Source organism: Halichoerus grypus, chromosome 7 (assembly GCF_964656455.1).
Source record: "Halichoerus grypus chromosome 7, mHalGry1.hap1.1, whole genome shotgun sequence".
In the NCBI taxonomy this organism is placed as follows: Eukaryota; Metazoa; Chordata; class Mammalia; order Carnivora; family Phocidae; genus Halichoerus; species Halichoerus grypus.
The window spans coordinates 126,311,905-126,324,301 of NC_135718.1; the positions used below are offsets into that span (position 1 = coordinate 126,311,905).

General features: G+C 42.0%; 1 protein-coding gene across 4 annotated transcripts in view; it reads left to right on the forward strand.

Annotated features, from left to right (window-relative positions):
- The first annotated feature begins 5,811 nt into the window (after window positions 1-5,811).
- Window positions 5,812-12,397, forward strand: part of NR5A2 (nuclear receptor subfamily 5 group A member 2) — a 135,614-nt gene continuing 129,028 nt past the window's right edge. For all 4 annotated transcript variants that reach the window (XM_078078245.1, XM_036081533.2, XM_078078246.1 and 1 more), the window contains exon 1: window positions 5,812-6,111. In XM_078078245.1, coding sequence (XP_077934371.1) covers window positions 6,048-6,111 — 64 coding nt within the window. In that variant the 5' untranslated portion in view covers window positions 5,812-6,047. The remainder of the gene's footprint in view (window positions 6,112-12,397) is intronic.

Genomic DNA, 12,397 nt, shown 5'->3' on the forward strand with positions numbered 1-12,397 from the left:
GATGTGTGAAATTATGTTACAACAAATGTCCATATATGAAGTTATAAATTACCTGCTGAATACATATACACTTAGTTCAAAAGAAGCGTCAATGTTAATATTGTTTGAAACCACAAGAAGGCTTGAAAATGTATATACGTGGGCTTTGATCACTGATAGTAGCAGATTCTCTACCAGAAACCTAAAAGAATAAGATAAAATTTAAAATTTAAGAGTGAAACTAGCTAGAGGCATAAACTTATAGTCTAATTGACTCAGTATCCTTATCCAATTGAGAGTTCAGAAAAGGTCCCTTACCACTTTACTATCTGCACGATGAGCCTACCATACCCATCACTTCCTAATCGAGGTACTACTCTTTCAGTGTTAGCTGGAGATAACAGGTGTCCATATGATCTTGCAAATAGCTTTCCCCTTTATGAAACTTTTTCTTCCATAGGAATCAAAATTTGGACTTTAGCCTCATTAACACTCTGATTTAAACAACTGATCTAATTAGATTTTAATGTGATCATTAAGGGAACATACCTAGTCCCTTTATTTATTTTTTATTTATTTATTTATTTTTTTTTTTTAAAGATTTTATTTATTTGACAGAGACACAGCGAGAGAGGGAACACAAGCAGGGGGAGTGGGAGAGGGAGAAGCAGGCCTCCCGCGGAGCAGGGAGCCCGATGCGGGGCTCGATCTCAGGACCCTGGGATCATGACCTGAGCCGAAGGCAGACGCTTAACGACTGAGCCACCCAGGCGCCCCTAGTCCCTTTATTTATATAGAGGCACCTTTCTATTCATTTATCTTTTCTTCTTAGGTCCTGGGCCAGAAGTACAATTACTTGGGCACTGCCCCTCACAAACAGCAACTCCTTCTATCTAAAGAGTTTCAAAGACTTGGGGAAACATCCTTGAGTTTCCTAACTTTACGGCCATAAATACAATGAATAAAACTGTTTATCCAGAAACCCGTCTTCTAACTAACTGACAATGTATCCCCAAGGTACAGACAGCTATATATATTTTTAAAGATTTTATTTATTTACTTAACAGAGAGAGATAAGGCAAGAGAGGGAACACAAACAGGGGGAGTGGGAGAGGGAGAAGCAGGCTTCCCGCTGAGCAGGGAGCCCGATGCAGGGCTCCATCCCAGAACCCCGGGATCACGACCCGAGCCAAAGGCAGACACTTAACGACTGAACCACCCGGGCACCCAGACAGGTATATTTTAAAATAATCTTGACATTTGTTTCAAAGAGATGAAAAGCCATAATAACAGGTAAAATCATAGGTTCCTGCAATAAGTATCCCGTCCCCCCAGGTTCTGCAAATCCCTCACAAGACACTGGGGACAGGCAGCCCCAGGTTAGGATATGGAGATCTATGAGACCAGGAGAAGTTTCTATTCACAGTTGAAATCTCAGCATGCCTCCTTTTCAGCATCCTGGGGGGGAAATGGCTCCTAGTATTTGACAAAAGAAGAAATTATCTATTTTAATTCAATTCAAATTTCTTCCATACCCCCAAGTTCACAGAAATATAAATATGAAAGTATGTTTTTAAAACAGATGAAATTAAGAGACTATTTTGTTTTATAAAAAATTCCAAACATTGTATTCTGACCCTAGAACAATTACTGTGTTGAATATATGAAGTGGGTTGTAAAAAGTAATTAACACGTAACTCGTCAAAAACACAGCTACTTCATAAAGCAAATCACATCTCTAATCAAGCTGAGCCATAAGACTTAAATTTCCTCCTTCCTGTAGTGCCTATAGTTCTTTAAGTTCTTCAAGTATCATTAAAGACTTAAGTCAAAACACGTTGGCTGATTCTAGGGAAAGCATTGATGTGATTGTTCAAGTGAGGAGCTGATCTAGCTACTTTTTAAATTTTTTTATTTTTATTTTTTAAGATTTTATTTCTTTTTTTTAATAAAGATTTTATTTATTTATTCATGAGAGACAGAGGCAGAGGGAGAAGCAGGCTCCCCGTGGAGCAGAGAGCCCGATGCGGGACTCGATCCCAGGACTCTGGGATCATGACCTGAGCCGAAGGCAGACGCTTAACCGACTGAGCCACCCAGGTGTCCCAAGATTTTATTTCTTTATTTGACAGAGAGAGAGCACAAGCAGGGGGAGCAGCAGAGGAGAGGGAGAAGCAGACTCCCCTGCTGAGCAAGGAGCCCGATGCGGGGCTCCATCCCAAGACCCTGGGATCATGACCTGAGCCGAAGGCAGATGCTTAACCAACTGAGCCACCCAGGCATCCCTAGCTGCTTTTTAAAAATGGAATGTTATTCTTACATTTTAAGAATGACAGACAAACTGGTTATTTAGACATGGGTATTTTGGAGAAAATTCTCAAATATGAAGTAAACCTGTTAATTCATGGAAAAAAACTGATGGTACTTTTTTCCATTGATAACTTCAGGCTTACAAGTGAAAATTTGGATTTAAGAAAATTTGTATATTCCACTGTGAGTTTGACAGCTTCCCAGTATTTAAAGACTTCAGATGAGATCAGAAGTAATATTCATAAATAGAATTTTTGATACTATATAACAAAATGTGTCAACATTTGGAAAATTTGCCAACTTTGATGAAACTACATTTTCCAAATTACCAATGTGAGATGCAACAAAATCATGCATAGGTAAAAGGTGTATTTGAAGTATAAAATAGGCCAATGAATTTTAGTGTAACAGGGTATAAAAAGTTCACAGATGTGGTTTCAGATTCCACATTTCAACTAATCTTTTTTTTTTAAGATTTTATTTATTTATTTGCCAGAGAGAGAGAAAGAGAGAGCACGAGCACAAACAGGGGGAGCGGCAGGCAGAGGGAGAAACAGGCTCTCTGCTGAGCAAGGAGCCCGATGAGGGACTGGATCCCTTGACCCTGGGATCATGACCTGAGGAGAAGGTAGACACTTAATCGACTGAGCCACCCAGGAGTCCCTCAACTAATCTTTAAGAAGATATTACTTGTGGGGCGCCTGGGTGGCTCAGTCGGTTAAGCGGCTGCCTTCGGCTCAGGTCATGATCCCAGGCTCCTGGGATCGAGCCCCACATCGGGCTCCCTGCTCGGCGGAGAGCCTGCTTCTCCCTCTCCCTCTGTCTGCCGCTCTGCCTACTTGTGCTCTCTCTCTGTGTTAAATAAATAAAAATCTTTTTAAAAAAAGAAGATATTACTTGTGGAGTTTTGGTGTAGCATCAAAGAAAAAAGATCCATAAAAATTATTTTAAAAAGTTATTACAATATTGCTCCTTTTCCTAACTTCATATCTTGAAGACCATATTTTCTTATATATACTTCAACCAAAACAATATATTGCTACAGACAATGCAGAAGCAGATATGAGAATCTCGTTTTCCATTAAGGCAGGCGTAAGGGGCGCCTGGGTGGCTCAGTTGGTTAAGCGTCTGCATTCGGCTCAGGTCACGATCCCAGCGTCCTGGGATTGAGCCCCATATCGGGCTCCCTGCTCAGTGGGGAGTCTGCTTCTCCCTCTCCCTCTGCCACTACCCCCTACTTGTGCTCTCTTTCTCTCTGTCAAATAAATAAATAAAATCTTTAAAAAAAAAAGGTAGAGATTAAAAAGACTACTGAAAATGCTGCTTTTTATGAATTATTTTGTTTTAGAAAATAGTTATTTTAATTTAAAATGCATTATGCATATTAACATATTTTAATAAAAATAAATTAGTATATTTATAAATAAATAATAACTTTTACTTTCTCAATTTTAATTTTGAATACAATAAATACTCATAATTCACAGAAGCAAAAATATTTTGGGGCCCTAATAGTTTTTAAGAGAATAGCTGCTTTGCAGAGTCATATGTCCTTTAACACCTACATTAGTACATTTCTAATATTGTGGCATATTATTGTTTGATTATTCATTATTTTTTATAAAGTATTTTTTATTTTATTTTACTATTTTTTTAAAAGTAAGCTCTACACCCGACAATATCAAGAGTCACATGCTCTACTGATTAAGCCAGTCAGGTGCCTCTATTGTTTGATATTTAAAGAAATAACAGCAAGAGTGCCAGGGTAGCTCAGTCTGTTAAGTGGCTGACTCTTGGTTTCCCTTCAGGTCATGATCTCAGGGTCCCGCGATTGAGCCCCCTGAGTAGGAATCAAGCTCTGCGCTTAGAATGGGGTCTGCTTAAGATTCTCTCCCTCTCCTTCTGTCCCTCCCCCTGCTCACTCTCTCTCTGTCAAATAAATAGAATCTTAAAAAAATAAATAAAGATTTTATTTATTTATTTGACAGAGAAAGAGAGAGCATAAGCAGGGGGAGTGGCAGGCAGAGGGAGAGGGAGAAGCAGGCTCCCTGGTGAGCAGGGACCCCAATGCAGGACTTGATCCCAGGGGCCTGGGATCATGACCTGAGCTGAAGGCAGATGCTTAACCAACTGAGCCACCAAATCCTTTGAAATACTTGCCCATCTAAAATACTTCGCTTCCCAGCCTCCCTTACAGCTAAGGATAAGTACGTATCTAATTTCTGCATAGTGAGATGTAAGCAAAGTGTTTATGTGGTACTTTCAGGAAATGTCCTTAAAAAGAAGTATGTTTTCAAAAAAAAAAAAAAAAAAGAAGTGTGTTTTCTCTGCCTTTCCTCCATTCTGCTTCCTGGTATAGAATGATGGCTGGAATTCTAGCAGCCATTCTGAAACATGAGGACAAGAGATAAAGGGTAGTAAAATGGAAGGAACCTGGTTCTGAACAACTTTGTAGAGCTATTGTACCATCCCTGGATTGTCTACATCTGAACTTCTAAGAGAAAAATAAAGATTTTATTTAAACCACTTTATTCTGACTTTTCTATTATATGCAGTGATATCTAATCCAAGAAAATATAATTTTGATGGGAAAAATGCTGTACATAAACATTTCGAGTTTTCTAAATAGAATCTCAGGGGGAAAAGAACTTTGCTCCATTAGAAATTAAAACAGACAACTAACTCTTTCACAACATGGGAAAAGATATGCATTATTTTAAGAATCCATAGTTTATTACTTTGAAGAACAATAGGGATATTTAACAAGAACCTAAAACTACTGTTGGTCATTTTAGTAATAGTTCTTTCATGGTGAAGAGTGATCCAGATTTTTCCCATGGATTCAAGCAAAGAATAATAACTTAAAATTATGGAAGACGTATTATACGTTCATCATTTTGCCAGCACTAACCTCAAAGTATAAGCTTTACTTTTATTGGGGGTAAAGAGATAGGCTGCCCTTTTAATCAACTGACTAATGAACAAATAATCTAAGATTAACTTTGCAGCTAATGAATAGGCGTAATTAAAAAGTTGGTTGACAACACATGAATAAATAAATGACCATAAGCCTGGAAATGCTACCTGTAGTATTTTAAAGTGTCAATCATATCTCTAGTCATCATTTAAAGAATTAATGTGTGCTAATGTTATCATCTAAAATATGTTTACAGAGGTCAGAAGAGCTACGTCTGTCCTCCTCCATGCCAAGAGGTGATGACATCAAGGGGGTATGTCACAAGCCTAAGTTCAGTTAGTAGATTTAAGTTGGTTTGGAGTTTTATCCACTAAGTATGATCTTCTGACCCCTCAGTTTTACAACTTTCCAGTCTCTGTGCTGCATAGCACCTCTCCACTTCTGAGTTAATCATTTCTTTGCCATTATCTGCCAGGAGTTCTTATCTCTTTTGCTGTCACTTTATAACAGGGTCCTCTTATCAACTTGCATAGAGTCATGTGATCCATCTAAGCCTATCAAAAGTTCCCATTCTTCTGATTAGAAACCATCATGTAACAGGATACATGGTTTACAGCAGGCCACTAATGCTGGAAAAAGTACAGAGTCCAGGGAAAGACTTACTTGTAACTTTCTGAATTCTTGGATTTTTTTTTTTTTTTGCAATTTTTTAAACTTTCACTAAGGGCTACTGTAGTCTGATGTGTCCTACCGAGGACTACAAAATTTGACAAGCTCTACTTTTTCTTATGCTCAATGATTTCTGCTTTAAGCCAAAGGACCACCTATAATTTTACTAAGAATGTCTTCTAATTCGGATACTGGAAATTTACAAGATTCTCTAAAGCGCGGACTTACACCTATTGGTAAGTAGGAGTTGCTCTATTTATCATCCATTTATTAGTCTGCTACTACATTAATTCATGTAATTTAATCTCATTGATGTCTTTAGTATTATAAGTCATTGCTTCTCCTATTGTCTATTAAAAGCACATAAGCCCATGTATGTATCACACATTTATCTTTCTTGAAGTTAAAAAAAAGCAAATGGATATTTCAATATTATTCATTATATCCACTGTTTTTGGATGCCCATCCATTAGTCTAAAACAGTCAGAATCAAAAATTTATAATGTATATATTTCATCACTAGTATTTTCTGATAATTTCTAATCAGAGATAATAAGCTAAAATTTGACCAACTCGAAACTAGTTTACCATATGGAATCATCATTGATCAAACTTTAACAAATAGCTTTCAGATATTTGTAAAGTTTCAAGCCACACCACAGTATGGTGTCTCATTCATTGCAGATACTATAGACCCTTTTGTTTCTCTGATGAATAAAAGCCATGCAAAAAACCATGTATTTTTAATATATGTATTTAATAAATATATGTATATATATACACACACCTCATCATTAGTTAAGGATTACAATTTAAGGGTTACTGTCTGTTTTCCAAAATAATGAGCATGGCTTGTTTTTATAAACAGGAGTAAATAAAGCTAATTTTCACTTCTAAAAAGAACAAAAAATGTTAGTGTTACAGCAAGAATACATGCAATTAGTCCTAAAAGTAAAGGACTAAAGGGAAGTGATTTCCAGCGGTCTGTAATTATTAGTCTGCTGGCAGTCATGCCCTTTTTCCTTTCCCTTAGTTTTTGAAGGACCTGTGCCTTTTCTTGTAGCACTTTTTAGGCTTTCGAACTGCAATTTCCCTGCGAATTCGCGGAGGCCTGTCATGAGCTCTGAGTTCCAGCTCCGCTGTAACAAGAAGGAAGATCAAGGCTTGGGCTTTTCCTCTTTCTCCCTTGATAACCAGCTGACTCCACTGAGTGCAGTGATTGCTTTTTTATTGAGCCAACTACACCCTATGGTATATCAATTGAGGAAATGGTTACCCCCCCACCCCAAAATCTGTACTTAGGAAAAGAAAACACGAGGAAGGCAGAGTGCAACACTGAATCAATTGCTCTGCAGATAAAAAGAACCTATGAGCACAAGAAAGGAGGTGAAAGAGAAACACGATTTCTAATCTTTTTCGCCTGGCAAAACCGCGGCGGCGCGCTAAGGAGTCCTTCCAGGCAGCGACCGGCTAGGCGTTCCCGGGGCTCGGCGGCCCCGGGGATCCGCGTGAGGGGTTCGCGGCGAGAGCGCGCTCAGCTGGGGACAGGGGCGGCGCGTGCGTGGGGCGAGCCCGCGCTCCCGCCTCACCTCGGGTCGCGCGCAGCGGGGACTGGGAGGCTGCGAATTAAGAGCGCGTGGGGGTCCCCGAGAACACATACGCCGACCCCCGCCGCCACGGCGTCCCTCAGACTCTTGGGGTGAATTAAGAGGGTCAGGTGGTAGAAGGAGACCCCTTTGCATTTCTCTCTGCTACGTTTTACCCACCGCACTGGGACTCACAGGGCGCGGGCATTGCTGTAGAATAGAGGCAGGTCCATCCCGAGCATAAATAGAGATCTAACACCCTCACGTCTGGGATCAGCCAGGTTCGAGAGAGCCAGAACCTGCGGAACGTCTGTCTAGCCCCGGAGGGACTGCTAAAGACTGAGCCTCAAAGAAAAGAGTACGGAAGGAGGCGCCCAGCGAGTCTACCCCAACACCCTAAACCTCTCCAGGCACTTCCGGGCGTCAGATCCCGGGATGACAAAATTCCAGTCAATTTTCCGGTAAAAGAAACCTCTTTCCGGATCTCCTTCGCGGCCTCCCGCCCTTTCCGAGCCCTAGCACCCTCCCTCCCCCATACCCTGGTATTCCCAGGTGGCTGTGAGATGTCCCTGTTGGCAACATCTTAGGCACCCAGAGGCGGCTACTGGCACTGAGAATTCCATCTATTCATGGGGTAGCCTCCAAGGAGCGCGGAGGGTCATTCCTGGGGGTTTCTTGGCTAGACAAGTCACCCAAAGGGCTGACAGAGGAAAAGGGGGCATTGTGAGCCATCAGTCTGAACAGTTAGGGCTTACCCCAATCCTGAAGGTGAGTTTCCTCTTGGATTGGGTTCTGATTGCCCAGGGCAGGCCCATTGAGAGGAACCCATGGGTGGAGTAGAGAGTGTCAGGTTCTGGGGTGGCTTTGAGGGAGCAAATTGCAAGTTAGGATAGGGATGGGGAGTGGTTCGCAAAACTGAGGCCAAGGCATGTAGAGATGGGTCAGGGTTTCCAACTTTACATTAATTCAGTTGTGTTGTATTAAGAAATGTGCCTCTGTTTATTTCAAAAGCTGTCCCTATGGGTCCTTGGTGGGTATGACATTTTCCTTCTATGCACACTGGTGGTTACATGAAAATTGTGTATAAATGTCTGTACTCATATAGAAAAGTGGAAATCATAACATTGTTCCTTCTGCCTACCTGCAAGATAATCACAGTGTGGTATAAGAGCAGCAGACTTGGGGTTATAACCAGATTGTTCCCTTAAAGTTAACTAGCTCTGGGACACTGTCCAAATTCTTGGTTTCTGGCTTAGGTTTGTTTTTCCCCTTTCTCCCAAATGGGGCAATTTTACTGATGATATACAGTAGCAATGTAAGAGAGAAAGAGAAACAGAAAAAGAAAGAACAAAGTATTTGTCTACATCAACGAAAGAGTCAAATCTGTATGGTGGGAAGTATGTCCTATAACAAGTATTTATTGACTCTTCTGCAATGTGCTCAACATTATTGTTTTGATTTCTATGAAATTTATGTAGTTCTTCAAATTAAGTGCATTAATAGAATACATTATACACATTCAATATGTTATTGTCTATTACCCACAGGAAGTTATGTCTGCATAGTTAGGGGTACATAATACACAATGCAAACATTCTTGAGACACTACATACACTTTGTTATCTAGTCCCCTTAGCACTCTTGGAGTCTGATTTCATTCCAGCAATAACCTCCAGTAAGCTCTGTGCCCATAAGGATCTCTGAAAGTAGACATCATGCAGCAGAAAATGAGATAGCCCATTATGTCACCCTAAACTCTGGCTAGCCTTATTGGTGGTGCAGTTTAGAATGTCAGTCACCCAAATCCATGTTCTGATTCTTGGCTGCTGGGTTCAGGCAGCCAGTTCCCTCCAGGAAGCTAAACTCTGGTGCCTCTTCTCCTTCCTTGCCTCAGCCCAACTCCAAAAGAGTGCTTCCCAAACTCTTTACTGGCCTTGATTTACAAGTTCTGACTGGAGCTAAAGGATTTCTTTAACACCTCTTTTAATAAACCAAGAAAGATTTATGGAGGAAGGGAGAACAGAGGCTTGGTAGTGTTTTTTGTTTTTTTTTTTTCCTTTACTTAATGCCTCTACCCAGACATAATGTCTAGGGTTATCTTAGATTCAGCCTTGAACTTGAGATGAGGTATGGAGAAGGCTCTGGGACAGACTCCCACCTGGAGGCCCAGCTTCCCCCAAGCACTGCTAGGGATGTTTTATGAAGGGCAAGAGTCAGATGTCTTGTTCCCCAAGACTAGAACCTACCTCAGGATAAAGCTATTTCTTTGGGTTGCACTTCTTCACTCTTCACCTTATTGGAACAAAAATTTCTCTGAGAAATCCAGTTGGCTTCAAGGAACTTTAGGAGTTTGGGGACCTTGAGGTCTAGGGGAAGCCCTGGGGAAGAGTTGAAATATAACCAGTGTGAACGTGAGAGGTTAAGCCTGGAAGAACCATGTGGACTGAACTTGATCAGACAAATTAATAAAGGCTGCCTCTTTTTTAGTCTTTTGGGAAGCTCTGATATGTGTGTTTTTGTGTAATAAGTAAGAAAAGACACACTTAACTTTTAAACTCCAAATAATCTGAATACAGATGAACATAAGCAGTTTGGTGAGCAGTTTTATCTGGGGGTGTAATTAGGTCCCTGAGGACTATGTCAAGCGCTGCAAGACAGTCAAGTTAGCAGGTACCTCCCACTGGAAGGATCTTATTTTTAATGGTTCTAGAATGGTTAGTGATTCCCTTCCTAGTTATTTTCCTTAGAGAAAGATGAGTGTGGGTGAAGTTAGGGGAAAAGAAAATACAAAGGAGAACTGGTATTTATTAAGAGCATGGTATGTTGCTTTATTCGTACTGTCTCATGCAAGTATAGAGTTTACTTGGTTAACCCTGTTTTACTGATGACAAAATTGAATCAGAAAGGTCAAGTGATTTTCCCAAGATCCTTCACCTTGTCAAGAGAGTGAACTGTAAACAGAACCCATGGATGTGATTCTGAAATCCATGATCTTTCCTTAAAGTAGTGATTATTTGCCTTTGTTGATATAAAGTAATTATTAAAAACAATGTTGATCTACTCAGACATTCTTCCAAAAGGCATGGGGGATTAAGAAGACATTTGTAAATGGCTCTTTATCTTCCTTTTCATTCCACAGTGGAAATTAGATTTAGATCCCAGTAGAATTCAGAAGGGTGGGATGGGGAGAGGTGTAGGGGGCCGGCTGGGGACAGCATCCAGGAGCCTTGGGGGCAGAGCAAAGCATGTAGGAAAGCACTTTGGGTCTTCTGTTCTGGTTTCCTTGAAAGGCTCTCTGGAGTTTGGAGGGAGGTTTTGCTTGCATTTATGGGGTGTATGCTGGCCACTTGCAGGACTACTGACAGACAAGGGAATTGAGAGAAAATTCAGAGCAGCTATTTGTTATAGAATTGGTGGGTATGAGGAGGGCAGGGAAATCACCCAAAATGAGTGACTGCATTTATTTTTTTAAGATTTTATTTATTTGACAGAAAGAGAGAGCACAAGCAGGGGGAGCAGCAGAGGGAGAGGGAGAAGCAGGATCCCCACTGAGCAGGGAGCCCCATGTGGGGCTCCATCCCAGGACCCTGGGATCAGGACCCCTGCCTAAGGCAGACGCTTAACCCGCTGAGCCACCCAGGCGCCCCTGAGTGACTGAGTTTAGAGAGAAAAGGACCCTTTTTACCCCGAGGAACAAACATCTATTGTCTTTTTTTTTTAAGATTTTATTTATTTGCAAGAGAGAGAATGAGAGACAGAGAGCATGAGAGGGAGGAGGGTCAGAGGGAGAAGCAGACTCCCTGCTGAGCAGGGAGCCCGATGTGGGACTCGATACCCGGACTCCAGGATCATGACCTGAGCCGAAGGCAGTCGCTTAACCAACTGAGCCACCCAGGCGCCTACATCTATTGTCTTATAAGGGGACGAGATAGAGAATGAAATAGTTTAAGCACACGCACCCGTTTTTAAAAAGCACTTTTGACAAACCCTGGTGTGTTTCTAGTGAGACGCTGGTCCCACGCCCAGCGCTAACATTTTTCACAGTAAATGCTGATTCCTTCCTCATGATCTTGGACGTCCGCAGCCTCAGCCCCACCAAGCTCCACCTGTTCTACCCGCGGTCTATATTGGATTGAAAAGAAAAATCGGTCTGAACCCGGCACTAGGTCCCCGAAGCATCTCCCCAGTTTCCAGACAAGAAACCTTGGGGGGAAAGCGAAAGAATTTGCCCCACGCCTTTGCGCTGGCTGGCCACCACCTCTTAATCGTAAAAGTTGTCTTTAGGTCGGAGGACGAGCCGACATCCTGCGAACTGCGTAACCTCCCAAACCCTAGCACTTTCCATACTTTTGCACCGCAAGCCGGAAGGTGAAGATAATCACCGCAAGTCCCGCCTTTCCAGCACCCCCCGCCCCACTTTCTTTTCTGCCCCAAAGGGGCCCAAATTGGCTGGCAAACACAGCTCTGCGCGGCCCGGCACTCTTTGATCTTAAGAACAGAAACCCCTAGCGCGGGGGCTTTCCTAAGGCAAGAGCCTCCCGACCACCCATCCCCGCGCTCCAAGAACAGAGGAATTCGCAAGCGAGGCGGCGCGGAATCCCTTCTTCCCTCAGGACACTTCCAGTCTGGCGGATTCACGTGAACGGTAGCCCTGAATAATCTAGTGCTACGGCTTTATAGTTCCTAGTCCGGGTTGAGGAGGGGGGAGGGGATAAGGGGCGTGGAATTGCAACGCAAGGGCTCAGCTGGTTTCACTAAGCGCTTGGTGGCCTGCTGGCGCCAGGATCGTCCTCGAGAACGTCACTCACTGTTCTGGTTTGTCCCGAGGATGGACAGGGGTGGTTCCAAGAGTGGAGTCTCACTGTTTTGAGTTGGAGCTGACTCACATCTCCATTTCAATTACAGAGGAAGAGATAGATTAGATTGGACCACCTAC